This window comes from Podarcis raffonei, chromosome 4 (genome assembly GCF_027172205.1).
Source record: "Podarcis raffonei isolate rPodRaf1 chromosome 4, rPodRaf1.pri, whole genome shotgun sequence".
Taxonomy (NCBI): domain Eukaryota; kingdom Metazoa; phylum Chordata; class Lepidosauria; order Squamata; family Lacertidae; genus Podarcis; species Podarcis raffonei.
Window position 1 is genome coordinate 4145090 of NC_070605.1, and position 14904 is coordinate 4159993.

The 14904-nt window shown below is 42.9% G+C and overlaps 1 protein-coding gene across 4 annotated transcripts in view; it reads right to left on the reverse strand.

Moving 5' to 3' along the window:
* Window positions 1-259: 259 nt before the first annotated feature.
* Window positions 260-14904, reverse strand: part of LOC128412039 (zinc finger protein 850-like) — a 53417-nt gene continuing 38772 nt past the window's right edge. For 2 of the 4 annotated variants that reach the window (XM_053384862.1, XM_053384860.1), the window contains exons 2-5: window positions 14690-14771; window positions 14324-14406; window positions 13450-13576; window positions 260-1940 (exon numbers count right to left, since the gene is read on the reverse strand). In XM_053384862.1, the coding sequence (XP_053240837.1) occupies window positions 436-1940; window positions 13450-13576; window positions 14324-14406; window positions 14690-14750 (1776 nt within the window). In that variant the 5' untranslated portion in view covers window positions 14751-14771 and the 3' untranslated portion in view covers window positions 260-435. Of the gene's footprint in view, window positions 1941-8492; window positions 8500-13449; window positions 13577-14323; window positions 14407-14689; window positions 14772-14904 lie in introns of all 4 variants that reach the window. The other 2 variants (XM_053384863.1, XM_053384864.1) reach the window with 2 other exon arrangements.

Genomic DNA, 14904 nt, shown 5'->3' on the forward strand with positions numbered 1-14904 from the left:
TCCTGGGAGCTGCTGGGGACCCAAGTTTGGGAAAGCCTCCTTTAAAGCAACTTTTGCGTTTGGCCCGCAAAGATGGGACCTGTCCACATTTGTATTTTCTTGTATTTTGTTTTTCTCATGACCTTTGCGCGGTTTTTAAAAATTTCTTAAAAGGGCAAATTGATAGCAAAATTGTATGGCAAGTTGAGGAAGAATAAAAGGTTGCATTTGAAAAAAACACAAAAAAACCCTGGGGGGTGGCCTCCTCAAATATTTTATGGGGGGGGCAAAGACCCCTAGGAATTTAAGAGTGGCTGTATTCATACACCCACGTCTCAGAATGCTTAGAACATAAAAACACAACATAAAAACACAAAACATCACGTTAAAATAGTATTAGATGTCAATAAGAAAAAGGCCTGGTTAAAAAGGTGTGGATTTGCCTGGCTCCTAAAGCTATATACTGGTTTTTCCAACCTTTGTATGGATACTTTGATGGGAAGTGAGTTTAGAGCTAACAGTGAAGCTCTTTCCACATTCCACACACTGATAGGGTTTCTCCCCTGTATGAATTATTTGATGAGAAGTGAGAGAGGAGGTCTTCCTGAAGCTCTTTCCACATTCCACACACTGATAGGGTTTCTCCCCTGTATGAATTCTGTGATGGGAAGTGAGATGGGAGCTCTGCCTGAAGCTCTTTCCACATTCCACACACTGATAGGGTTTCTCCCCTGTATGAATTCTGTGATGGTAAGTGAGATCGGAGCTCTGACGGAAGCTCTTTCCACATTCCACACACTGATAGGGTTTCTCCCCTGTATGAATTCTGTGATGGTAAGTGAGATCGGAGCTCTGACGGAAGCTCTTTCCACATTCCACACACTGATAGGGTTTCTCCCTTGTATGAATTCTCTGATGCTTAGTGAGATCGGAGCTCTTCCTGAAGCTCTTTCCACATTCCACACACTGATAGGGTTTCTCCCCTGTATAAATTCTCTGATGCCTAGTGAAACTGGAGCTATCTGTGAAGCTCTTTCCACATTCCACACACTGATAGGGTTTCTCCGCTGTATGAATTCTTTGATGGGAAATGAGAGAGGAGCTCTTCCTGAAGCTCTTTCCACATTCCACACACTGATAGGGTTTCTCCCCTGTATGAATTATTTGATGAGAAGTGAGAGAGGAGGTCTTCCTGAAGCTCTTTCCACATTCCACACACTGATAGGGTTTCTCCCCTGTATGAATTCTGTGATGGGAAGTGAGATGGGAGCTCTGCCTGAAGCTCTTTCCACATTCCACACACTGATAGGGTTTCTCCCCTGTATGAATTCTGTGATGGTAAGTGAGATCGGAGCTCTGACGGAAGCTCTTTCCACATTCCACACACTGATAGGGTTTCTCCCCTGTATGAATTCTGTGATGGTAAGTGAGATCGGAGCTCTGACGGAAGCTCTTTCCACATTCCACACACTGATAGGGTTTCTCCCTTGTATGAATTCTCTGATGCTTAGTGAGATCGGAGCTCTTCCTGAAGCTCTTTCCACATTCCACACACTGATAGGGTTTCTCCCCTGTATGAATTCTTTGATGGGAAGTGAGATGGGAGCTCTGACTGAAGCTCTTTCCACATTCCATACACTGATAGGGTTTCTCCCCTGTATGAATTCTTTGATGGGAGGTGAGGTTGGAGCTTTCAGTGAAGCTCTTTCCACATTCCACACACTGATAGGGTTTCTCCCCTGTATGAATTCTTTGATGGGAGGTGAGATTGGAGCTGTTCCTGAAGCTCTTTCCACATTCCGCACACTGATAGTCTTTCTTTCCAATGATATTTTGTTGATGGGAAGTGGAATGGGAGTTTTGACTGCAGCTTTCTCCACACTCCAAATTTTTACGTGGCTTCTCCTCCCTGGGGATTTTATCGTGGTCACCTTTGTTCTCAATTTCCGATTCTTCACAATCTGCAATGGAGACAAAAAGGGATTAGAGCCTCAGGAACAAATGGAGAAGAACTCAAGGGAGTTGGGGGGGGGTGTTCATTACCTGTGTTGTTTGTCATTAACCAACATATTTATTATGAGATTCTGATGCATTGTTGAATGTTGCTTTGTTTGATTTAAAGTAGTGGTCAAAATTGTGGAAGACTTGGAAAAAAGTGTCGTTCTTCTTTTGGAGTAATATTATAAATCTATATATCAATGGAAAGATAATTTGATCAAGAATGCAATCCAACGAAGTTTTTTCAATTACCCATATTCTATCAAACCATATAGCCAAATAACCAGGAAAAGGAAGCACAACTTGCTTAGGTTGACTTTTGTCAGTAACTTACGTGATTGCTATCAAGTTGGTCATTTAGTGAGGTTGAAAAACATAATCAAATTTAAAAAATGGCACAAAGAGTTGACTTGTCACCCAGAATGTGATGTAAAATTGTACTATTACGTGAACAAGGCTACAGTTATGAAGAAATTAGATGAAAGATTGGGAAAAACTAAACCAAAGCTGGCCTTTCTATATTTTTGAAGAGGTATAAGGAGACTCAGTCACTACAAAATCAGACTGGTAAAGGCAGGAAATGTTGGGAAAGAAACATTCTGCATAGAAACAGTAAAGATGTTTGTACCTTTAAGAACAGTTTCTGTAAGCTCTGGGTAAATTGGGTACAGCTGGCCATGACTACAAAAGGAGAAAAGCTGCAGTTTGAAGGACTTCCGGGGTGGCGCCATCGGCAATGGCGGACTCCCTCTGAACTGGAGGGACCAGCTCCGCGCGAAACGGGTCGTATCCGCTGCGGTGAAGCGGGAACCCTCTAAAAAATCACAGGCGGATGAAGCCTGTGACCATGGGACTCGGCGGGCACCTTTAGCGCCCCCCAACCCGCAAAGGAACCCATTAACAGGCTCCGAAGCGAAGAGGGGGAAGTGGCACGGTGCTGTGAGTCTACTGCTTTTTCCGTGGAGTGAAGCCGCATAGCCGTTGCCGGAGAGCGCTGCCTTTTTCCAGGGACAATTTGGCATCTAAAGAATCACCCGTGAATACTTGAAACTTGAACAATTGGACTTTAAATAAGGTTTGGCCAGTTGAGAGGAATTGGATTCAAAATTTTAATTCAATTTGGTACTGAAACGGGAAGGTCTAAACAGGAAGTCAGCCTTCTGTTTCTTTGTAGTCAGAACAAAGCAAAGACAACGTAAACTAGAGCTTAGAAAATTACTTTTAAAGGACTGGTCTTCATCATTTAAAATCGTGGAACCCCCTTCGGTAGCAGGAGAAGAAGGGGGATTTTCTTTTTTGGACTGTTTAAACCTGCAGAAGTGAGTTTAAAGTAAAGTAACTTTCCACCGTCCTGATCCTGGAGCGGAGTGTCAGGACTGACGTTTGAAGCTCATTGACCAGAGACAAATGTTTTTGACAGACAGCTAAAAGAAGAGTAACATAGTGACTCTATTGTTTCCTTTCGCATTTCAAAGGAACAAATATTGACTGAATTTTTTGAAAAAGAAACTTTGTTGCTATTGTTCTTAAGAGAAAGAATAAACAGAAGTTTTCCCCCTAGAGGGAGACTGTGAAATTGTAACCAACTTCAGGAGCTGGCAGCTGTTACAGATTACAATCGTGGGAAAGGATTGGTGACCTTGTAGGACAATGTTTTCAGAAGCTCTGTTGGGTGCTTTCTGTAAAATAAATGCCCTATTGGATCAGCTAAGCCAGAAGACGGACTTGATGACTAATGCGGCCAGAAATTTTGAACAGGCAGTAGGAAACTACTTGGAGCCTACCCAGGATCTAAAACAGGAGTGTGCTTTGACAGCACAGACGAGAGAAGAGGATACTGCTGAATCCTGGGTGCCAGAAATGGAGGGAGTTGCGGCCCTGCAGGATCATGACCCTTGGGTTTGACAAATGAATTTGGAGAAAACCAGATTTGGAAAGATAAAGTTTGGTTTGGTTTGGAAATGGGGGGTTGGACTGACCCTCCCATGCAGGGATGTTTGGACTTTCTGAGTTTGGTAATGGGCCGTCAGATGTTTGGAGTTGTGGGGGCTCTTAATTTTGGAGGGAATTTGAAACAGGTGTTGAAATACCACATGGTGTTTAGTCTGGACTATGGAAATGGGGCAGATCTGCTGAAAAGGGTCAAAAACATTACTAAGCTGGAGTTCCCACGAGTGAAAGGAAAATATGAAGAAGAGTTGCGGAAGGGACATGGAGGGGACTTGAGGGCCTCGGATATAAGGATACCAGGTTAATGCACTACATTCATGGGACAAAAAGGACTGACAAAATCCGGGACCAGGAGGAAGGGACGCTGGATGAAGATTGGATTGTTTTACTTTTTTTCCTTTTATCATTAGGACTGTTTTTAAATAATTGTTGAATGTTAGAAAAATGTTGAAATGGAACTACTTGGTTCTAGTAAAAATGTTTTAAAAATTAGGTTAATGATATGGTTATGAGAAGATGGTTAAAATAAGATTTAAGCTTTAAGTTCCAAGGTCTGCTATATGACAAGATGAAAACAGATTAAGATAATGTAAGGACAAAATATTATGAACTATGGAAAGGATTTGCTGTGATAATTATTAACTAGGATACAAGAAAGGGGAGGAGGAGGAGGTCAAGGAAAGAAGGTAATGAAAATTAAAAATTTGAGAATGATGGATGTATTTTTTTCTTTTTCTTTTTTCTTTTCGTTTTGTCCTCTTTTTGTCATTTTTTTTTCTTTTTTGCAACTTTGAAAAAATCTTTAATAAATATTATTATTAAAAAAAAAGGAGAAAAGCTGCAGTTTGAACCTGCCTGCAGGAAAAACATCCACAAGCTTTGCTGTTTGTTGTTTTATAATAAAACCTTTATTTAATTTGGTTTTACACCAGTCTTGTGGTGTCACAGTTTCTGTCATCTGCCACCAGTGGAAAATTCCCCCTCTAACAGGTTATGGGCCCAGTCCTGAGTGGGCAGAGACAGAACATGAAAATAACCCAGAGACTAGAAGGAACTCAGCGTTTCTCAAGCAGCTGGCTGTGTGGAGGCGCCGGGAGAGAGTGTCTGTTTAAGACCAGGAGCCGAACAATTCTTCAAGCCACGTGTGAGTAAAGACTGAGTGGAAAGCTGAAAGCTGGGTGGAGCCATGGCTGGACTTGGACTTGGAGCTGGAGCTCAAGGGGAGCTTCATATTTTCCAGTAGAGAAACTGGGAGAGTCCAATTATATGTCATGGAGTTTACAGATGCAGGCATTTTTAAAGAAAGAACAATGTTGGACTGTTATTGTTAACCCTCCTGTAAAAGATGAGGATGAAGAAGTAGATGAAGCAGACCAAAGACTGGAGGACAAAGCATATGCCAATCTAATTTTGAGTTTAGAGAAGTCTCAGTTATCTCATGTGTGAGACCTTGAAACAGCAAGTGAGATCTGGAAAGCACTGAAAGCAATACACATTAGAGACACTGCTGGCAGCAAAATTACTCTGAGAGCTCTGTACCGAGCCAGACTAAGTGAGGGTGAATGTGTTTCAAAACACCTTCAAAGAATGCATGATTTATTTTCACAGTTAAATGAACTTGGGGAACATTTTTCTGAGCGGAGTAAGGTTTATATTGTGCTGTCTTCACTTCCTGAGTCATGGGATAATTTAGTGATGACACTGGAGGCAATTCCAGAAAGCCAATTAATGATGCATTTCTTAACTGGGTGTTTGCTTGATGAGGAGGAAAGACGCCATGAGAGGAAGGTGACAATCCCTCACCATAACTCCGGAAATGGGAGGCAGTCCAGTAAAAGATATGCAACTGATGAGGGGCGGCAACATAGAGGTTGTAGACCAGAGAGGAAGCAGCTTTCACAGTCAGAAAATGCTATTGTTGTGGGTCAACCAAGCATTTAGCACAACAGTGTACTGTGTCTGGGGGAGAAAACACAAGAAAAGGGCGGCCTGCATTTGCTGGGAAGCGAGGAGACAGGAAGAGTCGAGTCCAGTATGTTTCTGCAGCAGTTCGAGGCACCAGTCACGATGTTGGACAGGATTGGATTTTAGACTCAGCAGTGACAAACATTTTTTGTTAAGTCTGCACAAGCCCTTGTAGAAAAGCAACCTTGTAAATCTGTAAATGTAGTACTAGCTGACGGAACAGTGCATGAGTCAGCTGGAAAGGGTAGTGGGAATATTAACTGTTTAAGTACCAAATTTACCAATGTTTTATGTGTACTAAGTTTAGAAATTAATTTGCTTTCAGTTACAAGTCTTGTTAAGCAGGGGTTTATGGTAACCTTCTCTGGGTCAGGATGTAAAATAGAGAAAGCTGGAAAAGTGGTTACACTAAAAAATGGTTTATTTTGAAAGACCAGCTAGTAAGTGAGTCTGGGGCATGTGTTAAAGCCTGTAATAGAGCCTTGCATGATGAGTGCCAGCATCTGTGGCATCGTCGTTTGGGGCATGCCAATTTCCGCAGTATTACAAAAATGCCAGAAGTAAGGGAATTAAAATGAAAAAATGTTCAGTTTTTCTGGACTGCAATACTTGCAAGGAGTCTAAAAGTAAGCAGGGATCTTATCGTGAAAGTAATAGAATTAGCAAGAAGCTAATTCTATTTTCTGACTCAGCTACCCCTAAAATGCTACTGAAATATAGGGCCATTTTACAGGACTATAATATTGTTTTAAGGTGTGTTTTTAAAGACACAGAATGAAAACAACTACTGCCAAACTTGTCGTATAGCCGGACCGACCCCAAGCAATCAACGCCCCCTCTGCCGAAGGGCTTTTGCCATAGGGCCATGATTCATTCGGGAGGGCCGTCAAAGAGGAATATGTGCGGTGAACCCAGCTGCAACACTCCCTTGGAGAGGAAAACATCAAAGCAAAAAGGCCAAACACACAAAGAACGCCAGCCCAATCTAGATAATTCAAAGACAAGACACTCCATTACGCCTTTGGCAGATCCAGAATTTCACCACTCTCTACTCCAGCTGGAATGTGATCAGCCAATGCCAAGTGACGACCCTCCCAAGGGAAATAGGACACATAGAAAGCCAGAGGCAGATTTCATTGTCTTTGACGAAGACCCCCCGATGGTCCCAGCAATTCAGAAAACACCGTTGATGCCGGGAAATTGGGAAAATGCTGCAAATCAACCCCGAGAACAACAACACCGTGCATATCCTAAGAACGGTTGCATCATTTCCGAACCAGTGGGAGAGCTGATAACAATTTCCCCATCACAACGAAGCCAAGCCAGTTATGGAACGTGCAGCCTTAACTTCATCTCATGGAACATAGCGGGTTGGGCCAACGAACTAGGGGACGAGCCATTTCGTGAATATATAGCGGGTTTTGATATAGCGGGCAACTGACAACATAGTTTTCGACGGTTACGACGTCTATGAAATCACGGCCTCTAAACCGCTTGGAAGGGGACGACCGAGGGGGGGCCTAGTAACTCTGGTTTCCACTCAATTGGCGTCACAAGTTACTGAGTGCTCAGTTTTCGAGCAGCTGGCACTGGGGATCACTTTGCATCTGGAATCCAAGAGTATCATTCTGCCTGGCTTTTTTTACAAATAAGACTTGACCTCATCATTGCTAATGGGGCATTCCCTGGGGACAGAGAAGGCGAGTACACATTCATAAATACAAATGGAGCCAGCACAGTAGACTACTGCCTCACAAACAGAGAGGCCTTCGAATCAATTAAAAAATTCACCATAGATAATAGGACTGAAAGCGGCCACCTACCTCTAATCATCTCCACTACTGGCCAAAATTCAATTCAGCGCTCTCACATAGAACATAGATAAAGCAAATTATCCAGCATTGCGTAGGAAAAAATGGACACCTGAGATAGCAATTGCAGTTGAGAATAGATTGAATTCACAAACTGCAATTAAGTTAAGATCAATTATAATAAACAATCTATCAGTAGACTCCTCCCTGACGGCTTACGAAAATCTCATTGAGTCCTTGCAGGATGTAGTTTCGGTTAACATAAACTCAGCCGGCAAGCCACGCACTGCAAAAGGGCGCGGTTGGTTTGACCAAGAGTGCCGCACAAAGAAGGAAGCCTTAAGGAACGCTTATTTGGCCTATAGAAACGCTGGATTAAACTACTTACCTCCATCTTATTTTAAAATCAAAAAAGAGTATAAAGCCCTTTTGGCCTCAAAAAAAAGACAGTCCGAACAAAATTCCAGGTCCCTGCTATTGAATGCCTCACTAAACAATGAAACTAAACTCTTTGGGCTACTGGTCTCCGACTCAATGAAAAATAGTTCCTCAGCCCCCAGCTGTGTCATTCCAGCTCAGGTTTGGGAGAATCACTTCAGAAATATATTTATGGAAAATCCAAACCTCCCTTCCAGCTTACAGGAGGATGACAGGGCAGAACTGTCACTGCTCCCTAATTGGAGGCCGGTGACTGTGGAGGAAGTCCATACATTAATTGGGAATCTGAAGAGTGGAAAGGCTCCGGGGAAAGACTTTATCCCAGCAGAGTTGATTACATCAAACCAGCACTGGTGGGCTCCGCTTCTGGCAGCACTCTTTACGGTAGTAAATAACTCGGGTAAGGTACCATATAGCTGGAAACATGCTATAGTAGTTCCAGTCTTTAAGAGAGGCCACCCAAATGTACCTTCCAATTACAGGCCAATTAGCCTGTTCTCAATAATTGGGAAGCTGTATGCCCGTTTCCTCAGTAGCAAACTGACAACCTTTCTAAATGAACATAATATACTATCTGAAGCCCAGGCAGCTTTTCATGAGAACCATTCAACAACAGACCACTGTCTAATGCTGTCCTTCCTAGCTGAGAAGTACACTCTCTACAGGGTAGACTCTTCGTGGCCTTTATGGATCTGAAATCAGCGTTTGACTCCATCCCCAGATCCCAGCTATGGTCCAAATTAAGTCTGATTTTGCAGGACAAACGACTTCTCTTTCTCATAAAAGCCCTGTACAATGGAACCAAACTGCAGGTCTGATGAGGTCGACAGGGACAGCTATCGAACAGCATCGAGATGACTAGGGGGGTGAGACAGGGTTGTATTTTGGCCCCCACATTGTTTTGTCTATTCTTAAATGACCTAGAAGAGAACTTAATGGACCCAGATGGACCCAAAAACAGGAATGAGAAGGACCCCCCTGTTGTTATATGCGGATGACGCGGCCATCATCTCACGTTCCAGACCGGGTTTGAATTATCTGCTGAGGAAATTTTCTCATTACTGTTCTGGAAATGGTTTATCCATTAATTATGAAAAATCTAAAATTTTAGTCTTCGAAAGAAGATTCTCCCAGTCTAAATGGGTGCTGGATGGCCATAACCTTGAACAGGTAAAATACTTCAATTACCTAGGGCTCACATTTCATCATACAGGATCGTGGAAGCACCATCGGCAAACCTCCCTTCAAAAGGCGGAGATTGCAAAGCTAGCCATACATAGATTCTTCTTCACAAAGGGCGGCAATATGTTCCAGCAGCCTTAAGGGTTTTCAACGCAAAGCCCGTTTCCCAACTCCTGTATGCAGCAAATGTCTGGCATAATGGGGACCTGCCAAAGCTAGATGACTTTCGGGCAAAACTTATACGATCTCTGCTGCAGGTACCTAACTGCGTCCCCAATTCCGTACGTCTGTTAGAAGCTGGTGAATGCCCAATTTCAACTAAAGCATGGTGGTCTGCCCTAAAACATTGGCTCAGGATTTCAGTGTTTGATCTAGGGAAGGGTCTGTACCAACATCTGACCAATGAGGAATTTGTCAGCAAATGGCAGAAAACCATGGCTAAAAAAGCCACCTCTATTGGTCTGTCTCCCCCCCCCCCCAACTGTATTACCTGGGTTATGAAGGCGCCCAAAAGGTTTTAAAGCAAAGATTATGGGACAATGCACACAGTGACTTGCCATCTCGATCACACTCAGTCTGTAGTCCGCTGGCAGCAGGAGTTCAATATGGGCATGTCTTTAAGTTAACATCTTACATCAAAAACCTGACAGTACCTAACTATCGAAGGCTTTTCACCAAAGCCAGACTAAATGTCTTCCCCTCTGCAGTGTAGGATGGTAGGTTGAGAGGAGTTCCCTACCAGGACAGACTTTGCTCGTGTGCTCAAGACATCGATTCCATAAATCATATTTTGTTGCATTGTGCAAAATATGAGCAGGCCAGGGCTGAACCGATACTACCCTTGCTGGTACCCTTCCTGGGAAAATCAGAGGCTCAGTATGTCAGGTTCCTACTGGAAGACCGGACAAAAACTAGAACGTTAGCAATGGCAAAGTTTTTTTCGGTGGTTGCAAGAACAAATGAGTCCTATATTCTAAACAAAATGCTTGATTAACCCGGCTGTATGAACTGTGTATTGATTTGTAATGATTTGTTGGGTCTCTGGACCATAATAAAGATTGTTGTTGTTATTATTATTATTATATATATTTATATTTTTATTTATTATTTCAACAGGATTCAGCTCTATGTCGTGTTGCTGCTGTGTTCAAAAGGTGCTTTCAAGATAATGATATTTCGCCTGTGGACCTGGTGACTCGGCGGGCACCATTTGCGCCCCCCCGACCCGCGAAGGAGCCTTTTTAAAGGCTCCGGAACGGGGGACGGAGAGCGGTGCGGTGCTGAGAGTCGACTGCTTCCCCTACTGAGTGAAGCCGCATGCCATGGACGGAGAGCGCTGACTTCTTTCTCAGAACATTTGGACTAAAAGTAACAACCCGTGAGTAATACGGAAATTGGACTTAAAAAGGGAATTTTTTGGGGGGAAATAGGCACGACCGGGTAAGGTGCAAAGAGGAAGTCCGCCTACCCGCCTTGTAAACATCTTAAAGCAAGGATTTTATAACTAAGGTTGAGAGAACACCTTTCTCTTTTGTGGATAAAAGCAATTAACTCCACGTTTTGGCAATAAAAGTGATTGTGCTGGAGGATAAGAGCTAATATTGAGAGCGGAATTGTCACCCCTCCCCCAGGACCCGGGAGCGATCGGTGAGAGAGCCTGCGGAAGAGACATAGAAGACTTTGACAGCTGTCAAACTAGCTGTCAAAGTTGGGAAAAAAGGAGAACTTTGTTTCTGTTGTCTTTGCTGGTTATATTTGTTACAATTTGGTAATAAATTGTTAAAAATAAAGAAGAAAAGGCTAATTTGACTTTTGGGTTGGAACTGGAAGATACTAAGAAACCAGAACTCCTCTAGAGGGGGTTCAGGGACATTACAAGAATGGCTGTAAGTGGAAAAACACTGGCTGAACTGAAGAGGACTTTTTTTCTCTTGGGAAAGTTACAAGAACAAAGTGATGTTTTGGCTACAAATGTTACAATATTGAATGGAACAGTAAATAAAGTTACTGAGCCTGGGAGGGACTTGACTCAAGTCTTTGCAGCTGAACAAAAAAGTTTTGCAGTTGAACTAAAAATCTCTGCAGCTGAACAAGAAAAGAAATATGAGAAATTTGAGAATGTGATGAAAGAGAAACATGACGATTTGAAGGAAAAGGAAGGAGGAGCTATAATGCCACAGATGATTAAGCAGAGCCAGAGGCTGGTTAAGATGGATACAAAGGAAAATAAGATCAGGATGATGAAAATCTGGTTTGAATTGAAGAATGGAGAATGGAGAGATCTCCTTATGTGGAGATCTGAAGACCTATGGAATACAAACCTGGCTAAAGTGGAAACTGGAGCTTTTGGGACATTTGGACTTAAGAGAAGCAAGAAACAAGATTTTGGCTCCACTTTTAAATATGGAGGCCTGGCTGGAAGAAACATGGACCTTATTGGGACAGAGCTTCTTCGAGATTTGGTGTTCAATATAAAGGACTATCAAAAAAACCGGCAGAGAAGAATTGAGAGAGAATTAAGAGCCTCGGACGTGAGGTCGCCAGGCTGACAGCAGATAGACTGATGGACATTTGTTGGGGTTCGAAACCGGGAAAGGGGGGTGGGGCTTTGGGAATCTAAAGGTTGTACAATTATACTCTGTTTCATTTAATTTTGTTTTGCCACTAATATAAAAATGGGGAATTCGTGGAAGGGAATTGGGGTCGACCTTAGAAAAAGATTTTTAAGAATAAGTACTGATGTATAAAGATTGAGGTTTATAAGTTAAAATTGGTTAACTAAAATGAATTAAAGAAAATAAGGTAAAGTTTGGGGACAAGAACTTGCTGAGCTAAAAATTGGAACTGGAATACAAGAAGGGGAGGTGTGGGGAAGTCAAGGAAATTGGTTATTGATAGTAAGGAATGTAAATTTTATGTGTTTTTAATTGTTTTTTTGTTTTTTCTTTATTTTTTGAAAATTTAAATAAATATTTATAAAAAAAATAAATAATGATATTTCACTGCTGGAATGGCCTGGGAATAGCCCAAACTTTAACCCAATCAGAAATCTTTGGAGCCGACTAAAGAAACTTATTATTCAGAAGCAACCCAGCAATAAAGCCCAATTAACAGAGGCAATAATTCAGTCTTGGTTTCCCATTATTACAGCTGCAGAACTAAAGACTTGGTTCACTTCAAGGGAAGGCGTTGTAAGGCCGTAATTAAAGCTAAAGGTTACCAATGGTTACCAAAGGTTTCACGTTTCTTCTTTATGACTGCTGCTCTAATACATACTCCTTCATAAAATTCATCGCATTACATTCTTCATTAAATTATCTTTCCATTGCTATATAATTTTATGGTATTACTCCACACAAAAGTGGTGTTATGAGCCATCAAACCTCAGAAATACACTTTTCACAAAAGGTTTCCACAATTTTGGCCAATAGTATAAGTTGTTCATTTTAAAGTTAATGTTCTTTATATATGGGATCAGATTATTATTATTATTTATGTTTCATGTTTATATGTGTGTTGGAAGCCGCCCAGAGTGGCTGGGAGAATGCAACCAGATGGGCAGGGTATAAATAAAAATTATTATTATTACTACAGTGGTACCTTGATTTAAGAACAGTCCTCTTCCAGAAAAGATTAAGTTTGTAAACCGAGGTACCACTGTATCATCATCATCATCATCATCATCATCATCATCATCATCATCATCACCACTGCTACTTCTACCTGAAATTCAATAAGTCTAGCTCTTCTCTGGGATGAATTTTGTTTGGCACAGTCATGGCATCCCCTCCATCTCCAATGTCAGTCGCCTCTTTGGTCAACCCAAGACTGACAGGAGCAAAAACAAAAACAGAAAACCTGAAGCTACTTATCTTTCCTAACAATTCTGAAGCTGACATTTAAGATGGCCTGGGCAGTTGAAAGCAGCCCAATCGTGGTAGAAAAAGGGATAATTTGAGGAAGATTGTTCAAAGAAAAAACTGTAAGTTACTGTTTCTTGTGGGGGTGTTAGGTTCCCAGGTGTTATAGGGGGCGCTGTTGAATTCTGTGAAAATATCTGAGGTTGGTCCATAGAGGTATTTTTTGAATTTCCAGGCAGATATGACAATCCCACAGGGAGCCTTACCAAGAGAGGCCACGATCCCACAATTCTCCTCCATGACGTCCTTATGCAGAGCTCTCTGGTCAGGATCCAACAACGCCCACTCTTCGTCCGTGAAACAAACAGCAACATCTTCAAAGCACACTGGACCCTAAAAGAAAAAGGGAAATGTCCTCCTCTGAAACAGCAGAAATATGATCTGCTACACAATGCTCTGTTGCTTCCAGTTTGCCTGATGGAAGGATCCAATTACTCCTCTCCTCTTGAGCTGTTCTGGGAAGGTTCCCTCCCAATGCCGTAAAGCCAAATTCAAGGGGTCCATGGGAGCATGGAGAGGGGGAGGATTGGGGGGCAGGCCCCATTTTTCATCCGATGGGGCTGGTTAGGTGAATCCAGGCCACTATTTGTTCCCATTTGTCCACTGCTTAGAAAACAATTTTAGCATTCAGTGATCAATCTACAATTAAAATAAGCCTATTTTTGTCTCCTGACTCTGAGAGACAAGCAGGGAGGGGGACTCTGGCAAAAGGAGAGGGAGCCACCGGTAGTTCCTCCTTCTCCTGACTCACCTCTGCCTCTCAACCTTCCTCTCCCACTTGCCTCCTTCCTCTTCCTCTTCTGCCTCTGATTCTGCACTGCATTCTGACACAGAGTCTCCCAGCTCACTAAGCCCTGTTACCCCTTCAGCTTCTGAAACCTCCTCTTCCCAGTCTTTTACGTCTTCTCCGTCTTCCCCCTCTGACCGCTCATCCTTCCTCCACCTCCACTCCTTCGGCTCTGAGCCGTCTTCCCTTCCTGGTTCCCCGGCTGCTTCCTCCCACCACTCCTCTGTGCCCAACCAGTCCATGACATTGCTCCATCCCTCGGCCTCTGTCCCCACAAGGCAGCTTCCCCTGACCTGATCTGGTTCCACAGCCGCTGCTTCCCTTCTGCCCCCATGAAAAGGCGGATCAGGACGTCTTGCTGGCATCCTTCTGCCACCTGTAAGAGAAAAAAGGTAAGCAGGACGCCAGGAGTGCCTGCTTCTCTCACAGGTGAAACAGGGCATCTCTAACTACAGATGGGCCTTTGAGAAAGACTTACCTACTGAGAGTATTTGGACGTTTGTGCCCATTTCATATGTTTGTTTGTGCAGAAATACATCTCCCCTCCTCTGGACCCTTGTTCCCAACTGTCTCCCCCCAAAACAAGATGAAAAAACCCTCAGATGAGTTGGGAAACCAACAGAATGAGACCAGTGGAGAAAAACCACCTTCCTCCTTACCCAGTGGCCTCTCTCTGGTGTCCAACGGAGGCCTCTCTGCCTCACAGGAATCCAGGTCCATTTCTGCAAAGAGATCCTTTCCCTGAGAAAGAAACAAGGATTCAAAACAGAGAATGGTGAGAAATACTAGAAAGAGAATGACAAAGACTTGAAGGGTGTGAGATCTCATTCCATGGATGCCTTCCCAGAAAAAGGATGGGCCATCAGCAGACCAT